Source organism: Ascaphus truei, chromosome 13 (assembly GCF_040206685.1).
Source record: "Ascaphus truei isolate aAscTru1 chromosome 13, aAscTru1.hap1, whole genome shotgun sequence".
Lineage (NCBI taxonomy): Eukaryota > Metazoa > Chordata > Amphibia > Anura > Ascaphidae > Ascaphus > Ascaphus truei.
Window position 1 is genome coordinate 8,221,274 of NC_134495.1, and position 19,525 is coordinate 8,240,798.

Here is a 19,525-nt window from a genome sequence, read left to right on the forward strand (position 1 = left end):
TGTATATACTGTATTTTACACATTGTCATTATAATTGATGTACATTTCTAGTGTGCAGACTTTTTTCTCCCTTACATTGCACTATTACAGTTTTCCAGCTGGAAGATGCACTTTGCTCTTACACCGTTATACTTTTTTTTTTTTTTCCATTTCTGAGTTTGTTTGCAGAAATCCTGATTGGGAAGTAAGTCGTATTATTTGCCTGCAACTGCATCATTAGTTGGGACATGAGATCTTAATTACTGCATCAAAAAAATAATGGAGATGTTGGTAGTCAGCTGGGAAATGACACAGCGGATATCGGTCATTCATAAATTCAGTATTTACTTTAACGCACCTTACATCTGTACTACGGAACTGAGGGGAAAGTCTGAGGGAGGGCTTTTCTTTATTATAACTTTGTGGCTAAGGAAATTATTCGATACAATTTATAATCTAGTTTTATTGGCAGTATATTAATTACTGAAGAAATCTAGGTCTGTAGATGGAAAAGTATTACATAGGAGCCTGCCACCCTGCATTGTATGTATACACAAGGGCACCACTAACTATACAGAGCAGGATTTCCACTCAGATTTAGAAGAGTAGATACCTTTCACAGATTAATATAGTAAATAAAAACGATACTCCAAGGCCTAAAGGGAAGAAAGCAATGTGCTGTAGTCCTGGCACTGCAAGGGTTAACATGACAATGCTGCTGCAATTGTTCATAAGCACCGTTTAAAGGACCAATCCAAGCATTTTTTTCCCTCCATTAATACAGATTAGAAGCAAGCGGTCTTTGGAACTGAACCCCATTAATTTCAGTTCTGGGGGGACCCCCTTGCTCCCAGGGATACTTGCCTCCAAAAGGTGGGTGCTAATATCGCCTGCTGTTTAAAGCACCCATTCACATGGGCCAATAGGAAGCTGCACGAGATGACGACATGGCTTCCTATTAGTCCGGGAAAAGCAGCCATATAGTGAACCCTGAAGTGGCTACTGGCACCCACTACAGAGGTAAGCAACTCTGGAAGCAGGGGGGGGGGTCCCCAGAGCTGAAATGAATGGGGTTCAGCTTGAGACCCCTTGCTTCAATCATGTATGAAAACAGATTGGATTGTCTCTATAAACAATGTTGGAGGCAAAAGTATGTCTGCATATGAGTCTTCTACAAAACGACACTTTTTAAAACCAATTTAATCTGTTCATATAGAAAGGTTAAGAAATGCAAGTTGGCTTAAGACACATTGGTGGTATGTTCAATATGTGCTTTTTACACTGTACAAAACAATTCTGTATGGGACTGGCCAACTTAATAAACCAAATTATTAAATTCTTAAACTTGCAGCTCTCGCTATTGGCAATACCATACTATCTCATTGTCCCTTGAAGGTCATCTTGGATTTCAATCTTTTGTTAAGGTTCCTATTGAGCTATCGCTGTAAATTTTGCTACAGGAGGCGGTTAACATGGGTAAGTGTCCCACACAAATGTATTTTCATAGTTGTGGGTCTTTGTCCATGTTGGATATAATACTGATTATTTTTGTTCCCATTTTCACGTAATTGAAAGTAGTCTAGTTTGGTTAATTAGACTCATTAAGTGTGAGAGTATTTGAAAGATTTTCATGAAAGTACAAAGCATCAAAAACAGGATGAGACCTGGTAAAGCCAGTATCGATGCCGATTCTTGGATATACGCTAGTAACAAATTGCTTAATGTTCTCAAACGTTGTATTTGATGGACAGTGATTTCGGATTTTGAGTATCGTAAAACAAATTTGGGGAATCAGGCAGACATTGGCAGGCACTGTATATTCGGGTTAGGCCACAAAGAATGAAGTTAACATATAAAAACAATGGATTTACAGGCACAAGCCTAAAATAACACAAAAATAAAATATACAAGGTAAAAGGAAACCGAATCATACGACCGCACAGAAAACACTTCATTACGTTTGATTCCCTTGTTTAAAGGAAAACCTGTTTTGGGGAAAAGGGAGAGAGTCACAATTAGACCAAACAAAAAAAAAACTCCCTATCCAAAGCTTGTTTTTCTGACGAACCTTGCTACCGCTTACAGAAAATAGTCATCTCATGCAATTTAAGGCCAGGTCGCTGTGGCGTGTGCGCCACACACCACAGCACAGCCCCCTATGGGGCAAACCCCAGTGGCCGTGTGTGTGGGCACGCAAAGTGCTGTGACACGTACGCTGGCAGGGAAGGCAAGAGTTTTGTCTTCCCATGCTTGGCGGGCAGCCAATGGAAGGGGAGATATGCCTCGCCCCCACCCATATCATCGCTCCCCTACAGACCGCCGATCGTGGCTGTAGTGTGTGCAATCGCCGCCATGCGCGTGTGCAGCAGTGAGGACTGGGGCCACAGCCTAACTCTAGCTGCTGGAGAGACAGCCGTATTGAAGGGGACGTGCAATAAAATATAGAGTATGTTTAAAAAACAAAAAAAACAAATATGATTCCGAGGTGTGTAAGTTGTCACCTCTACGGTGGATTTCCAGCAGCGCTATTTTGATCTACATTACAGCATCCGAAGGGAGGTGGAGAAGCGTGCTCATGTTCATTAATTACAGCTTCGGTAGGAAATTTTGAACACTAACAAAGCGTCACTAAACCATTACAGCTCACTGCGAAGTGGTTGTACAAAATGGAATGGTATTCATTCATTGTGTATATATCTGGTGAAGAATGCAGGGTGTGGGTGGCCTGACTGCATGCCATCTGTATCTTACAATCTACCTAGCTCAGGAACTTTGACACAGCAGTAAATACTCACATTCGTTTTATCCTTTTATCTTTGTTTTTTCCGTTTGGTCTCGGAGAGCTGGTGATTATGGATTCATTTTCTATTGTTACAATGTGGTCTTCAGTTGGAGGAATGATGCCACTGAAATAACACAAGGGATATTGTATAGTCCCGACTTCCAAAACTTGCCTAATATTCCAATATTTCTTTCCTCATAATTGTGTCTATTGATACAACATAGAACATATTGTGTATTATTGTTATCCTGTGGGCTCATGGGACATTATAAAAATCCCCTAGGCTCCTTCACACATATCCAACCATAATCTCTGTGTTGAAGTGGTAAAGCCAATAACGCTTGGTATCTCGACCTCCTACTGTTCTTCCTCAAACACCTCCATGTTGATTTTTCTCACCAGGCACTCTCTCCCATGCAGACACCAGACATGTTCATTTCCCAATGTCTAGGATTAAATTGTAAACTCTGAGGCTAAGGCCCCACAGCACGCGCCCGCACGGCCGCCTTGCTAGGCGGCGCGTGCAATTCACTGCACCGCAATCTGCAGTGATTTTTTTCCCCCGGGGCGTGGCCAAAACAGGTGGGGGGGGGGGGGGGGGGCGCAGCCATGACGTGAGGGGGTGGGACCATCACACAGCTCCACAGCGCAGGCCCTCAGTCACACTCTCACACACACGGGGGGGTGAATTGGAGCAAGGGGGGAAGCAGAGGGGGGGAAATCGGAGCAGGAGGGGAAGCAGAGGGGGGAAATCGAAGCAGAGGGGGGAAATCGAAGCAGGGGGAGGTGATCGGAGCAGAGGGGGGAATCGGAACGGGGGGGATCGGAGCAGAGGGTGGAATCGGAACGGGGGGGGGGATATCGGATTGGCTGCCTTGCGTGTCACGTGACGTGGAACTCGCCGAAACCACAAGCTCCTTGTAGCTTCGGCTGGCTGACGCGTCACAGCATGCAGTCAGCCACGCCGGAAGGAGCCAGCGGGGACATCCAGACCGGAGGCAAGCAGCTGGTGGAACGAGGCCGCGCGCGCTGGTGGAACGAGGCCGCGCGCGCCGCCGGACCAAGGCCTTAGGGGGTAGGGAATTCCCTCTCTGCCTTCTGAATTTACCCTAATAACATTGTTTGTCTAATATTACTAACCATGCAGTGCAACACTTAATATCACAAAGGTTCTAAATGGATAATTCTTATGTCTCTATAGAACAGCTGTAAATGAATTCCATATTTGTCTTGTTAAAGCTGAGCTTTCATGTAAAATAGCAGTTCTATCTTATCTCCTTTTAGTGTTTTCGATTGTATAACGCAGGCATGAATTAGATTAAATTTGGTTTCAGCTGAGAAGTGAAAGCATATTTATTGCTAACACTTAGCAACTAGAAGCTCATTTCGTAGTGCACTCCTAGGCTTTTAAAACTTAACATTTAATTATTAATGGAGATAAAATAAGTTCTTAACACAAAGTGATAGTAATAAATACATATAATGTACAGTGGCGGGAGGGAATGAGGAGATGATAGATGGCCAAGGTATATAGTCTGATATACTGATGCTTAATTATACAGATCAAAAGCAGTGATACCTATTAGGCCTTGGTGGGAGAGTGGGTTACTCAGCTGGGAAAGCTCAAAAAATGCTTGCCCTGTGTATGTGTATTGTGTGTCATGTGGCATAGCGTACCGAGCACCCAACCTGTATTGATAAATAGCCCAAATCAGTGTGCTAGTCCTAAGTTTAATAAATATGATGTTATGGCTAATAAATGTAACCTACCATATTGAAACTGGTAGATATAATCACTGTATGTGCAACTCAATAACAGGTTGGTGGTACGTGGATTGATCCTGCGCCCAATGACATTTAACAATCACTCTACACAGATAGTATATACGGCAAGCTATTAATTAATAAAAGACCAGAATAAGCTGATGCTAAACACTCTGCTAAGTATTAAAGCAGTAAACAGATTTTTACTGTGGTTGTAAAGTAAGCCGTCAACAAATAATCAATACTGTAAATAATTGTCCTTAGCAAAGATCCCTGCACACATAACCTTTTAACAAGTCATTGAACTATAAGTGCATGAATGGGTTTCAGTGTGTAGCAGATGCTAGCAGACTAGCAGTGTGGGATAGAGCATACATGGAATCGCAACTAATTGCTACAAAATCCCTGCTAGCTGCAGGACAGAGTAACACAATGTATCACAGTATAGAGGCAGGCTGTAACAAAAAACCACTGAGCGAGTAGAGCCAGTTAACCCTGGACACGATCGCATTTAAAAGGAGCACCAGCAGAGACCACAAGCACAAAATGTTGATACTACCCGTCTCTCTCAATTCTCTCGCGCTGACGTCACCACGCCAAAACGCCCTACGCGTTTCCCTCCTTGACGGAGATTCTTCAGGGGCGAGTGATAACCAGCTGATCTCAGAAGCATGTTTATATAGCGTCATGGGCTGCCATAGCAACCCGCGGGCCAATAGAAAACTTACTCAATGCTTATACTGATCAGTAGGGAACTGTATGTTTAGAACAGCAATGGTTAAAGGGGTACACACTAATTACAACAATAATAATGGCTAATAAAGGTTTAAAAGACTCACCAGCGTATGGGATATGAGCTCATGTATGAGGGCATGTATTAGACTTATTTGGCCCATACCAAATTAACAGATACTGATTGGCTGTTCAGTGATATGTGGCAAAACTTGATCATAGTGGGCTGGAGGTATTTAAACATGTACTGATGTAAATGCATATTAAACTTTGCTAGGTTCACGATTAAAGATGTATTTGCTTGCTTGCCAGTAAGATAGGGAGACAGTAAATAACAGATATATAGTTTATAACAGCATGAGACAAATTGTAGATAATTTGAACATAATGTCGATCTCCACAGATGATCAAATAAATGGAGTATATGTAAAACCCTCATTTAACCCTTGAGGGTATAGAGTTTTTAGTTTATATATCCATTCTGCCTCACGTTTTAATAGTCTGTTATTTATATCACCACCACGTATATTGTTTTTAAGGTGGTCAATGCCTATAAAAGATAGGCACTTAATGTCTCCCTGATGAATATTATTTACATGACGTGCAACTGGTGTTTCTAATTTGTTGTGGACCGAGTTTATATGTTCAAGTACTCGTTTTTTAAACTCCCTGATGGTTTTACCAACATATCTGAGGCCACACTCACAACTGATCAAATATATTACATTGATGGTTTTGCAACTTATATGGTGTCTGATATCAAATGTCACTGATTTGTCGTGAGATAAGAAGAATTTAGCAGGGTTGATATATTGACATGCTTTGCAGTTCTTGCACTTGTGCATGCCCATTGGTGGAGGTGTTAACCAAGTAGATGATATGGCGCGTTTAAAGTGACTGTGCACAAGGCCGTCCTGCAGATTAGCTGATCTCCTGCTAGTGATACTTGGAGTATCTTTTAGGATTTTAACAAGGTCATCATCAGATCTTAAGATGTACCAATGTTTCATGAAAATCTTCTTGATCTCATGCCACCTATAATTATAAGTTCCAATGCAACGAACCTGTGTATTAGGTGATTTCATATTAGGACCCAGTAATTGTGCTCTGTCACTATCTCTTGCACGATGATATGCGTGTTTCAATGTAGACATTGGGTATCCCCTATCTAAGAACCGATCTTTCAGGTCTTGAGCCTGTATGTAAAATTCTCTCAATGTGGAGCAATTGCGACGTAGTCGCAGATATTGCCCAATGGGGATGCTTTTGACTAAAGATGGAGGGTGGTGGCTGGTAGCCGCCAAAAGACTATTAGTGGCCGTCTTTTTTCTAAAGATCGTGGTTTGCACATTACCATCTGGGTCCTTGCTAATTTTCAGGTCCAAAAATGTTATCTCAGTTGCATTGTACTCAAATGTCAATTTTAGGTTCAAATCATTAGCATTCAATAGAGACACGAATTCAACCAATATATTTACTGGACCATGCCAGATCAATAGTATGTCGTCTATGAAACGAATCCACAAATCAATGTATTGTGTGTATTGCACCAATTTGTCACTGAACACATGTTGATCTTCCCACCAGCCCAGGTATAGATTAGCGTATGTTGGTGCACAGGATGTGCCCATCGCTGTTCCCTGGGTCTGGTGGTACAGTGTTCCGTCAAATAGAAAGAAGTTGTGACAAAGGACAAATTGCAGAAGGTCTATCATAAATTTGTTATGTTCAATGTAACCAGAGCCCCTTGTAGAGAGAAAATGGCTACATGCTTTAACACCATTACAATGGATGATACTGGAATAGAGAGATTCCACATCCATTGTGACAAACAGGGTTTGGTTATCACAATTGATGCCATCTAGTCTTCGTAAGGTGTCTTTCGTGTCCTTAATGTGAGATGGTAAATTTGACACGAAAGGACGCATGATTTGATCCAGGTATACACTACAGTGTTCAGTAAGGTTATTATTGCCGGAGACAATAGGCCTACCTGGCGGTCTTTTTTGATCTTTATGAATTTTAGGCAATGTATAAAATGTTGCCACTGTAGGTGTCCTGGGTAACAAATAATCATGCTCATTTTGGTCAATGATGTTGTTGGTGAGGGCACTTTTCAAGATGGATTGAAGTTCTTTAATGAACCTCATAGTAGGATTGCAATCCAGTATCTTATATGTTGTTCTATCTTTTAAGATACGTTTGCATTCCTTGACATAAAATTCAGTGTCCATAACAACAACATTCCCACCTTTGTCTGAAGGTTTGATTGTGATTTCTTGTTGTGTCATTAATTCCCTGAATGCCACATTTTCTTTTTTTGTGATGTTATGTCGCATGTGTTTTTTAATTTTCATTTTCTCTAGGTCCCGAGTAACTAGGTTGGTAAAGACTTCAACCTGGGGACATAATGACATAAAGGGGGTAAATTTACTTTTTGGTTTACAACTAGAGAACGGACCTTCTCTCTTATCAGGTGGACTTTCGTTTTCATCTAATAGTGACATAAGGTTCTGTACATTTGTCTGATCGGATGCGGCGAGGCCAATAGTGTCAATTTCACGTCTAGATTTTTTAGCGTGAAATTTATGCAGTAGCAGTTTACGGGAAAACAGATTTAGATCCTTTACCCACTCAAACAGATTAAAATCCTTGGTGGGTGAAAAGGATAGTCCCTTCTCTAATAGTGAGATGTGATCGCCAGTTAGATTAATTTTTGACAGATTAAAGATCTTTAATTTCCCGTCTTCTACTGCTATAGAATTTATTTTCTGCGTTGGCTTTTGCCTGCTTTTTCCTTGGTCAATTGTTTTTTTGTTATTGCCCCCTCGTCTTGTTGGTCTCTTGCGAGGGGGTATTCCAAAAAAGCAATCGTATTGGTATCAGTTTGAGAGATCCCACTTGTAGAGGGAGATGGGGCAGACATTCTGGTTTCTGAACCACTAGCTGTTTCAGACTCTGAATTCTCAGCCTCCGCGGAGGAGTAATTGATCGTGGGCTGTCTTCTCTTCTGGGATTTTTTATAACTGTACACCTGATGTAGACTGTAATCTAGAGCATCCCTCTGAAATTTTCTGTGTTTCCTTTCTTTGATTTCATTTCTAAACTTATCAACTTCTCTTTGTAGTTTAGATTCCATATCATCAAAATCTTTGTGGGCTCTAAAGTCATCCAGTTTGCGTAATTGGATATCAAGTTCCTTTTGTATATTCAGTAACCTGGTCTGTTGAGTTTCAACCAATAATTTTATTAGGGACTGTGAACATGTTGATAGTATGTTCTCCCATTGCTGGGTAAACTCAACAGTGGTTATATGATACGCTGGAGAGAGGCCTATCCGTAAGCCCCGTGGAATCATATCTTGTGTATCATAATTCTGCAAACTAGAGACCTCCCACCAAGTCTGTGCTTGAGACTTGAATAGGCGATTAAGGATTCGGAAAAAATCAGTGATATTATCTGTGTTGTTGTAGGGTGTGTACGTGTTCTCCACAGAGAAGACTTTTTTTGCCTCATCATGCCAGGAGCTGGTATCCCAGCTGGTGGACAAAAAACCTGTCATATTTAGATGAATTTAACTAATAATCTCTTAATAGAGGTAGGAGCAAAATAAAGAAGAGGATTCTTACGTTCCCCTATAGTAAACACTAAATGAAAACCAAAGAAAAGTATATAATGCTCTCTAAATCAAATAGTGTGATGATAATATGGTGGTGCCTGAGCCGTCAAGATTGGCGGTGGGTGCAACTGATGAGCTGCACTAGACAGAATTTGGTTTCAGCTGAGAAGTGAAAGCATATTTATTGCTAACACTTAGCAACTAGAAGCTCATTTCGTAGTGCACTCCTAGGCTTTTAAAACTTAACATTTAATTATTAATGGAGATAAAATAAGTTCTTAACACAAAGTGATAGTAATAAATACATATAATGTACAGTGGCGGGAGGGAATGAGGAGATGATAGATGGCCAAGGTATATAGTCTGATATACTGATGCTTAATTATACAGATCAAAAGCAGTGATACCTATTAGGCCTTGGTGGGAGAGTGGGTTACTCAGCTGGGAAAGCTCAAAAAATGCTTGCCCTGTGTATGTGTATTGTGTGTCATGTGGCATAGCGTACCGAGCACCCAACCTGTATTGATAAATAGCCCAAATCAGTGTGCTAGTCCTAAGTTTAATAAATATGATGTTATGGCTAATAAATGTAACCTACCATATTGAAACTGGTAGATATAATCACTGTATGTGCAACTCAATAACAGGTTGGTGGTACGTGGATTGATCCTGCGCCCAATGACATTTAACAATCACTCTACACAGATAGTATATACGGCAAGCTATTAATTAATAAAAGACCAGAATAAGCTGATGCTAAACACTCTGCTAAGTATTAAAGCAGTAAACAGATTTTTACTGTGGTTGTAAAGTAAGCCGTCAACAAATAATCAATACTGTAAATAATTGTCCTTAGCAAAGATCCCTGCACACATAACCTTTTAACAAGTCATTGAACTATAAGTGCATGAATGGGTTTCAGTGTGTAGCAGATGCTAGCAGACTAGCAGTGTGGGATAGAGCATACATGGAATCGCAACTAATTGCTACAAAATCCCTGCTAGCTGCAGGACAGAGTAACACAATGTATCACAGTATAGAGGCAGGCTGTAACAAAAAACCACTGAGCGAGTAGAGCCAGTTAACCCTGGACACGATCGCATTTAAAAGGAGCACCAGCAGAGACCACAAGCACAAAATGTTGATACTACCCGTCTCTCTCAATTCTCTCGCGCTGACGTCACCACGCCAAAACGCCCTACGCGTTTCCCTCCTTGACGGAGATTCTTCAGGGGCGAGTGATAACCAGCTGATCTCAGAAGCATGTTTATATAGCGTCATGGGCTGCCATAGCAACCCGCGGGCCAATAGAAAACTTACTCAATGCTTATACTGATCAGTAGGGAACTGTATGTTTAGAACAGCAATGGTTAAAGGGGTACACACTAATTACAACAATAATAATGGCTAATAAAGGTTTAAAAGACTCACCAGCGTATGGGATATGAGCTCATGTATGAGGGCATGTATTAGACTTATTTGGCCCATACCAAATTAACAGATACTGATTGGCTGTTCAGTGATATGTGGCAAAACTTGATCATAGTGGGCTGGAGGTATTTAAACATGTACTGATGTAAATGCATATTAAACTTTGCTAGGTTCACGATTAAAGATGTATTTGCTTGCTTGCCAGTAAGATAGGGAGACAGTAAATAACAGATATATAGTTTATAACAGCATGAGACAAATTGTAGATAATTTGAACATAATGTCGATCTCCACAGATGATCAAATAAATGGAGTATATGTAAAACCCTCATTTAACCCTTGAGGGTATAGAGTTTTTAGTTTATATATCCATTCTGCCTCACGTTTTAATAGTCTGTTATTTATATCACCACCACGTATATTGTTTTTAAGGTGGTCAATGCCTATAAAAGATAGGCACTTAATGTCTCCCTGATGAATATTATTTACATGACGTGCAACTGGTGTTTCTAATTTGTTGTGGACCGAGTTTATATGTTCAAGTACTCGTTTTTTAAACTCCCTGATGGTTTTACCAACATATCTGAGGCCACACTCACAACTGATCAAATATATTACATTGATGGTTTTGCAACTTATATGGTGTCTGATATCAAATGTCACTGATTTGTCGTGAGATAAGAAGAATTTAGCAGGGTTGATATATTGACATGCTTTGCAGTTCTTGCACTTGTGCATGCCCATTGGTGGAGGTGTTAACCAAGTAGATGATATGGCGCGTTTAAAGTGACTGTGCACAAGGCCGTCCTGCAGATTAGCTGATCTCCTGCTAGTGATACTTGGAGTATCTTTTAGGATTTTAACAAGGTCATCATCAGATCTTAAGATGTACCAATGTTTCATGAAAATCTTCTTGATCTCATGCCACCTATAATTATAAGTTCCAATGCAACGAACCTGTGTATTAGGTGATTTCATATTAGGACCCAGTAATTGTGCTCTGTCACTATCTCTTGCACGATGATATGCGTGTTTCAATGTAGACATTGGGTATCCCCTATCTAAGAACCGATCTTTCAGGTCTTGAGCCTGTATGTAAAATTCTCTCAATGTGGAGCAATTGCGACGTAGTCGCAGATATTGCCCAATGGGGATGCTTTTGACTAAAGATGGAGGGTGGTGGCTGGTAGCCGCCAAAAGACTATTAGTGGCCGTCTTTTTTCTAAAGATCGTGGTTTGCACATTACCATCTGGGTCCTTGCTAATTTTCAGGTCCAAAAATGTTATCTCAGTTGCATTGTACTCAAATGTCAATTTTAGGTTCAAATCATTAGCATTCAATAGAGACACGAATTCAACCAATATATTTACTGGACCATGCCAGATCAATAGTATGTCGTCTATGAAACGAATCCACAAATCAATGTATTGTGTGTATTGCACCAATTTGTCACTGAACACATGTTGATCTTCCCACCAGCCCAGGTATAGATTAGCGTATGTTGGTGCACAGGATGTGCCCATCGCTGTTCCCTGGGTCTGGTGGTACAGTGTTCCGTCAAATAGAAAGAAGTTGTGACAAAGGACAAATTGCAGAAGGTCTATCATAAATTTGTTATGTTCAATGTAACCAGAGCCCCTTGTAGAGAGAAAATGGCTACATGCTTTAACACCATTACAATGGATGATACTGGAATAGAGAGATTCCACATCCATTGTGACAAACAGGGTTTGGTTATCACAATTGATGCCATCTAGTCTTCGTAAGGTGTCTTTCGTGTCCTTAATGTGAGATGGTAAATTTGACACGAAAGGACGCATGATTTGATCCAGGTATACACTACAGTGTTCAGTAAGGTTATTATTGCCGGAGACAATAGGCCTACCTGGCGGTCTTTTTTGATCTTTATGAATTTTAGGCAATGTATAAAATGTTGCCACTGTAGGTGTCCTGGGTAACAAATAATCATGCTCATTTTGGTCAATGATGTTGTTGGTGAGGGCACTTTTCAAGATGGATTGAAGTTCTTTAATGAACCTCATAGTAGGATTGCAATCCAGTATCTTATATGTTGTTCTATCTTTTAAGATACGTTTGCATTCCTTGACATAAAATTCAGTGTCCATAACAACAACATTCCCACCTTTGTCTGAAGGTTTGATTGTGATTTCTTGTTGTGTCATTAATTCCCTGAATGCCACATTTTCTTTTTTTGTGATGTTATGTCGCATGTGTTTTTTAATTTTCATTTTCTCTAGGTCCCGAGTAACTAGGTTGGTAAAGACTTCAACCTGGGGACATAATGACATAAAGGGGGTAAATTTACTTTTTGGTTTACAACTAGAGAACGGACCTTCTCTCTTATCAGGTGGACTTTCGTTTTCATCTAATAGTGACATAAGGTTCTGTACATTTGTCTGATCGGATGCGGCGAGGCCAATAGTGTCAATTTCACGTCTAGATTTTTTAGCGTGAAATTTATGCAGTAGCAGTTTACGGGAAAACAGATTTAGATCCTTTACCCACTCAAACAGATTAAAATCCTTGGTGGGTGAAAAGGATAGTCCCTTCTCTAATAGTGAGATGTGATCGCCAGTTAGATTAATTTTTGACAGATTAAAGATCTTTAATTTTATGATTCCACGGGGCTTACGGATAGGCCTCTCTCCAGCGTATCATATAACCACTGTTGAGTTTACCCAGCAATGGGAGAACATACTATCAACATGTTCACAGTCCCTAATAAAATTATTGGTTGAAACTCAACAGACCAGGTTACTGAATATACAAAAGGAACTTGATATCCAATTACGCAAACTGGATGACTTTAGAGCCCACAAAGATTTTGATGATATGGAATCTAAACTACAAAGAGAAGTTGATAAGTTTAGAAATGAAATCAAAGAAAGGAAACACAGAAAATTTCAGAGGGATGCTCTAGATTACAGTCTACATCAGGTGTACAGTTATAAAAAATCCCAGAAGAGAAGACAGCCCACGATCAATTACTCCTCCGCGGAGGCTGAGAATTCAGAGTCTGAAACAGCTAGTGGTTCAGAAACCAGAATGTCTGCCCCATCTCCCTCTACAAGTGGGATCTCTCAAACTGATACCAATACTATTGCTTTTTTGGAATACCCCCTCGCAAGAGACCAACAAGACGAGGGGGCAATAACAAAAAAACAATTGACCAAGGAAAAAGCAGGCAAAAGCCAACGCAGAAAATAAATTCTATAGCAGTAGAAGACGGGAAATTAAAGATCTTTAATCTGTCAAAAATTAATCTAACTGGCGATCACATCTCACTATTAGAGAAGGGACTATCCTTTTCACCCACCAAGGATTTTAATCTGTTTGAGTGGGTAAAGGATCTAAATCTGTTTTCCCGTAAACTGCTACTGCATAAATTTCACGCTAAAAAATCTAGACGTGAAATTGACACTATTGGCCTCGCCGCATCCGATCAGACAAATGTACAGAACCTTAGGTCACTATTAGATGAAAACGAAAGTCCACCTGATAAGAGAGAAGGTCCGTTCTCTAGTTGTAAACCAAAAAGTAAATTTACCCCCTTTATGTCATTATGTCCCCAGGTTGAAGTCTTTACCAACCTAGTTACTCGGGACCTAGAGAAAATGAAAATTAAAAAACACATGCGACATAACATCACAAAAAAAGAAAATGTGGCATTCAGGGAATTAATGACACAACAAGAAATCACAATCAAACCTTCAGACAAAGGTGGGAATGTTGTTGTTATGGACACTGAATTTTATGTCAAGGAATGCAAACGTATCTTAAAAGATAGAACAACATATAAGATACTGGATTGCAATCCTACTATGAGGTTCATTAAAGAACTTCAATCCATCTTGAAAAGTGCCCTCACCAACAACATCATTGACCAAAATGAGCATGATTATTTGTTACCCAGGACACCTACAGTGGCAACATTTTATACATTGCCTAAAATTCATAAAGATCAAAAAAGACCGCCAGGTAGGCCTATTGTCTCCGGCAATAATAACCTTACTGAACACTGTAGTGTATACCTGGATCAAATCATGCGTCCTTTCGTGTCAAATTTACCATCTCACATTAAGGACACGAAAGACACCTTACGAAGACTAGATGGCATCAATTGTGATAACCAAACCCTGTTTGTCACAATGGATGTGGAATCTCTCTATTCCAGTATCATCCATTGTAATGGTGTTAAAGCATGTAGCCATTTTCTCTCTACAAGGGGCTCTGGTTACATTGAACATAACAAATTTATGATAGACCTTCTGCAATTTGTCCTTTGTCACAACTTCTTTCTATTTGACGGAACACTGTACCACCAGACCCAGGGAACAGCGATGGGCACATCCTGTGCACCAACATACGCTAATCTATACCTGGGCTGGTGGGAAGATCAACATGTGTTCAGTGACAAATTGGTGCAATACACACAATACATTGATTTGTGGATTCGTTTCATAGACGACATACTATTGATCTGGCATGGTCCAGTAAATATATTGGTTGAATTCGTGTCTCTATTGAATGCTAATGATTTGAACCTAAAATTGACATTTGAGTACAATGCAACTGAGATAACATTTTTGGACCTGAAAATTAGCAAGGACCCAGATGGTAATGTGCAAACCACGATCTTTAGAAAAAAGACGGCCACTAATAGTCTTTTGGCGGCTACCAGCCACCACCCTCCATCTTTAGTCAAAAGCATCCCCATTGGGCAATATCTGCGACTACGTCGCAATTGCTCCACATTGAGAGAATTTTACATACAGGCTCAAGACCTGAAAGATCGGTTCTTAGATAGGGGATACCCAATGTCTACATTGAAACACGCATATCATCGTGCAAGAGATAGTGACAGAGCACAATTACTGGGTCCTAATATGAAATCACCTAATACACAGGTTCGTTGCATTGGAACTTATAATTATAGGTGGCATGAGATCAAGAAGATTTTCATGAAACATTGGTACATCTTAAGATCTGATGATGACCTTGTTAAAATCCTAAAAGATACTCCAAGTATCACTAGCAGGAGATCAGCTAATCTGCAGGACGGCCTTGTGCACAGTCACTTTAAACGCGCCATATCATCTACTTGGTTAACACCTCCACCAATGGGCATGCACAAGTGCAAGAACTGCAAAGCATGTCAATATATCAACCCTGCTAAATTCTTCTTATCTCACGACAAATCAGTGACATTTGATATCAGACACCATATAAGTTGCAAAACCATCAATGTAATATATTTGATCAGTTGTGAGTGTGGCCTCAGATATGTTGGTAAAACCATCAGGGAGTTTAAAAAACGAGTACTTGAACATATAAACTCGGTCCACAACAAATTAGAAACACCAGTTGCACGTCATGTAAATAATATTCATCAGGGAGACATTAAGTGCCTATCTTTTATAGGCATTGACCACCTTAAAAACAATATACGTGGTGGTGATATAAATAACAGACTATTAAAACGTGAGGCAGAATGGATATATAAACTAAAAACTCTATACCCTCAAGGGTTAAATGAGGGTTTTACATATACTCCATTTATTTGATCATCTGTGGAGATCGACATTATGTTCAAATTATCTACAATTTGTCTCATGCTGTTATAAACTATATATCTGTTATTTACTGTCTCCCTATCTTACTGGCAAGCAAGCAAATACATCTTTAATCGTGAACCTAGCAAAGTTTAATATGCATTTACATCAGTACATGTTTAAATACCTCCAGCCCACTATGATCAAGTTTTGCCACATATCACTGAACAGCCAATCAGTATCTGTTAATTTGGTATGGGCCAAATAAGTCTAATACATGCCCTCATACATGAGCTCATATCCCATACGCTGGTGAGTCTTTTAAACCTTTATTAGCCATTATTATTGTTGTAATTAGTGTGTACCCCTTTAACCATTGCTGTTCTAAACATACAGTTCCCTACTGATCAGTATAAGCATTGAGTAAGTTTTCTATTGGCCCGCGGGTTGCTATGGCAGCCCATGACGCTATATAAACATGCTTCTGAGATCAGCTGGTTATCACTCGCCCCTGAAGAATCTCCGTCAAGGAGGGAAACGCGTAGGGCGTTTTGGCGTGGTGACGTCAGCGCGAGAGAATTGAGAGAGACGGGTAGTATCAACATTTTGTGCTTGTGGTCTCTGCTGGTGCTCCTTTTAAATGCGATCGTGTCCAGGGTTAACTGGCTCTACTCGCTCAGTGGTTTTTTGTTACAGCCTGCCTCTATACTGTGATACATTGTGTTACTCTGTCCTGCAGCTAGCAGGGATTTTGTAGCAATTAGTTGCGATTCCATGTATGCTCTATCCCACACTGCTAGTCTGCTAGCATCTGCTACACACTGAAACCCATTCATGCACTTATAGTTCAATGACTTGTTAAAAGGTTATGTGTGCAGGGATCTTTGCTAAGGACAATTATTTACAGTATTGATTATTTGTTGACGGCTTACTTTACAACCACAGTAAAAATCTGTTTACTGCTTTAATACTTAGCAGAGTGTTTAGCATCAGCTTATTCTGGTCTTTTATTAATTAATAGCTTGCCGTATATACTATCTGTGTAGAGTGATTGTTAAATGTCATTGGGCGCAGGATCAATCCACGTACCACCAACCTGTTATTGAGTTGCACATACAGTGATTATATCTACCAGTTTCAATATGGTAGGTTACATTTATTAGCCATAACATCATATTTATTAAACTTAGGACTAGCACACTGATTTGGGCTATTTATCAATACAGGTTGGGTGCTCGGTACGCTATGCCACATGACACACAATACACATACACAGGGCAAGCATTTTTTGAGCTTTCCCAGCTGAGTAACCCACTCTCCCACCAAGGCCTAATAGGTATCACTGCTTTTGATCTGTATAATTAAGCATCAGTATATCAGACTATATACCTTGGCCATCTATCATCTCCTCATTCCCTCCCGCCACTGTACATTATATGTATTTATTACTATCACTTTGTGTTAAGAACTTATTTTATCTCCATTAATAATTAAATGTTAAGTTTTAAAAGCCTAGGAGTGCACTACGAAATGAGCTTCTAGTTGCTAAGTGTTAGCAATAAATATGCTTTCACTTCTCAGCTGAAACCAAATTCTGTCTAGTGCAGCTCATCAGTTGCACCCACCGCCAATCTTGACGGCTCAGGCACCACCATATTATCATCACACTATTTGATTTAGAGAGCATTATATACTTTTCTTTGGTTTTCATTTATGAATTAGATTAATAATAATAGATTGTTCTTGTATAGTGCTGCTAGTTTTACGTAGCGCTTTACAGAGACATTTTGCCCATGGTCACAAGGAGCCGACACCAGGAAGTGAACCAAGTTCCCCTGCTTCAGACTCAGTGCCAGTCAGTGTCTTTACTCACTGAGCCACTCCTCCCTTTAGATTTACCTTTTATAGCACTGCAATTCCTCTTGGGCCACCAGAAGTTGAACTTTCAGCTTGTTTCTTTCTTGCAGCACGTCTCTCAACTCCTGCAGTGTGAATCGAGGACGGTTTGGGTCTGTAAGATCGATTACCATTTTATCTTGTCCAATACCCACCTGTAAAACAAGGATTATTGTGTGTTTAATCCTAGATTTAGAATGGAAGCAGGTGGTGTGAGCGAAACAAAATGTAACATGATTTCAAGATGAATAAATATTATTTTTCTACTCCGTTATTCTAAACACAGCTCCTATAATTAAGTCTGTCTGATTGACCTGCAGGGTTTGATTATCCCATCAGTGACTTCCCAACAGGCCCGTTAGCGTGGAAGAAGGGGCGGACATTTTTGCCGCCGTGGCCCCAGGCCCAACGGGACTAAGGGAAATCTGTCACTGACTAGAACAATTAAATGAAAAATCTAGTTACAGGATGGAGGTTTCAAATTACAGAACTACTTCAGAAATAAGCAAATAATTCTGTTACTTTTGCTATGGGTCAACTGAAGGCTTAAATTTAAAACATAGCTGGGCCCATGGATGTTTCCACTGGGAGATATTACCTTCACTGTGTTATCTGTTATTCTCCAAAATGGATCCAGAGAACGTTGGACATGAACTCCTTTGCAACAACGCAACATGCTGCAGATCCCTCTGCCAATGGATGAGTTTACAGGGTTGTGAACTCTTGAAATCACTGTACAACTACTTTTTTAAAAATAATTATTTCAACTTAGATTGTAAGCTCCCGGGACAGGTATTTTATTTTTGTGGCACTTATAGTATTATAATTCCCTGTATTGTACTGGCGTTTTCCAAAGTGCTGCCTACATTGTTGGCACAATAAAAAATATACAAAATAGGTGAACACAGAGAATTTGTTTTTGTTTTTGTCCCTTTCTGAAAGTGAAAAGGGCGAAGGGGCTTATGTATATATCATTTTATTGATATAGCACCAACAATCTACGCAATTCTTTACAACATTACAATAGACGGTAAATCAATTACAAACAATGGGAATAACTGCAACAGGTAAATGACAATATAAGGCAAAAGGAGACCTTGCCCCAAAGAGCTTACAATCTAAGTGTATGATCTCTTGATACCAGCCACAGTACCACTACTTTTAGCTGCCGATAAAGATCCTTCAGCTCCTCAGTTACCTGTCCTGACCCTGCCTGGGCTCCGTCCGTCCGCAGCCTCTGCACCTCGTCCCTCAGGTTGTCCCTCTCCATCCTCAGCTCTTCGGCCGCCAGGCTGGACCGGTTGACCAGGGCCTCCAACACCTCCAAGACCCGCACGATCTTAAACTGCAGCTCGGACACGGTGTCGGACACTCGGGCCTCCCGGCTGATCTTCAACAGGTCCCGGCCTACGACGTGGGAGATGTCGTACACATCCTCCACGGTCATCTGGAAGGGGTCCTTGTCCAAGGCTGCCTCGGGGCCCAGGTCCTCCGGCTCCATCTCCACGGACATCACGCACTTCCCCGGGTTGGGCCTCCGTCCCTGTCTCTGTCACCCACTTCCTCTTCACAAGTCGCTGCACTTCGGTAGCGGTTGCCATGGCGACGGCATTCTTCACACCTACCTTCCCGGCCAACGAGGGTGCGCGCGCTGTGTATTTTACCCAGCCAATCAGGGCTCACCTGTACTGGCACGTGGTTGCGCGGCTGCGGCTCAAGCCTCGTTTTGGTATACCGAAGCATTTGGC

General features: G+C 40.7%; 1 protein-coding gene across 1 annotated transcript; it reads right to left on the reverse strand.

The window, feature by feature from the left end:
- Positions 1 to 1,161: 1,161 nt before the first annotated feature.
- Positions 1,162 to 19,446, reverse strand: RILPL2 (Rab interacting lysosomal protein like 2). The gene is made up of 4 exons (XM_075568338.1): positions 18,976 to 19,446; positions 17,781 to 17,932; positions 2,775 to 2,885; positions 1,162 to 1,964 (listed from the first exon to the last, which is right to left on the reverse strand). The coding sequence occupies exons 1-4, from the start codon at positions 19,288 to 19,290 to the stop codon at positions 1,934 to 1,936; spliced, it is 609 nt and encodes a 202-aa protein (XP_075424453.1). The 5' UTR covers positions 19,291 to 19,446; the 3' UTR covers positions 1,162 to 1,933.
- Between the last annotated feature and the right edge of the window lie 79 nt (positions 19,447 to 19,525).

Excerpts from the sequence above, each read along its gene's own strand:
- RILPL2 (XM_075568338.1), bottom strand. The coding sequence starts at position 19,290 with ATGTCCGTGGAGATGGAGCCGGAGGACCTGGGCCCCGAGGCAGCCTTG. Across the intron at positions 17,933-18,975 it reads CCCAGGCAGGGTCAGGACAG|GTGGGTATTGGACAAGATAA; the intron begins GTAACTGAGGAG and ends CTTGTTTTACAG. Across the intron at positions 2,886-17,780 it reads GAATTGCAGTGCTATAAAAG|TGGCATCATTCCTCCAACTG; the intron begins GTAAATCTAAAG and ends GTGTTATTTCAG.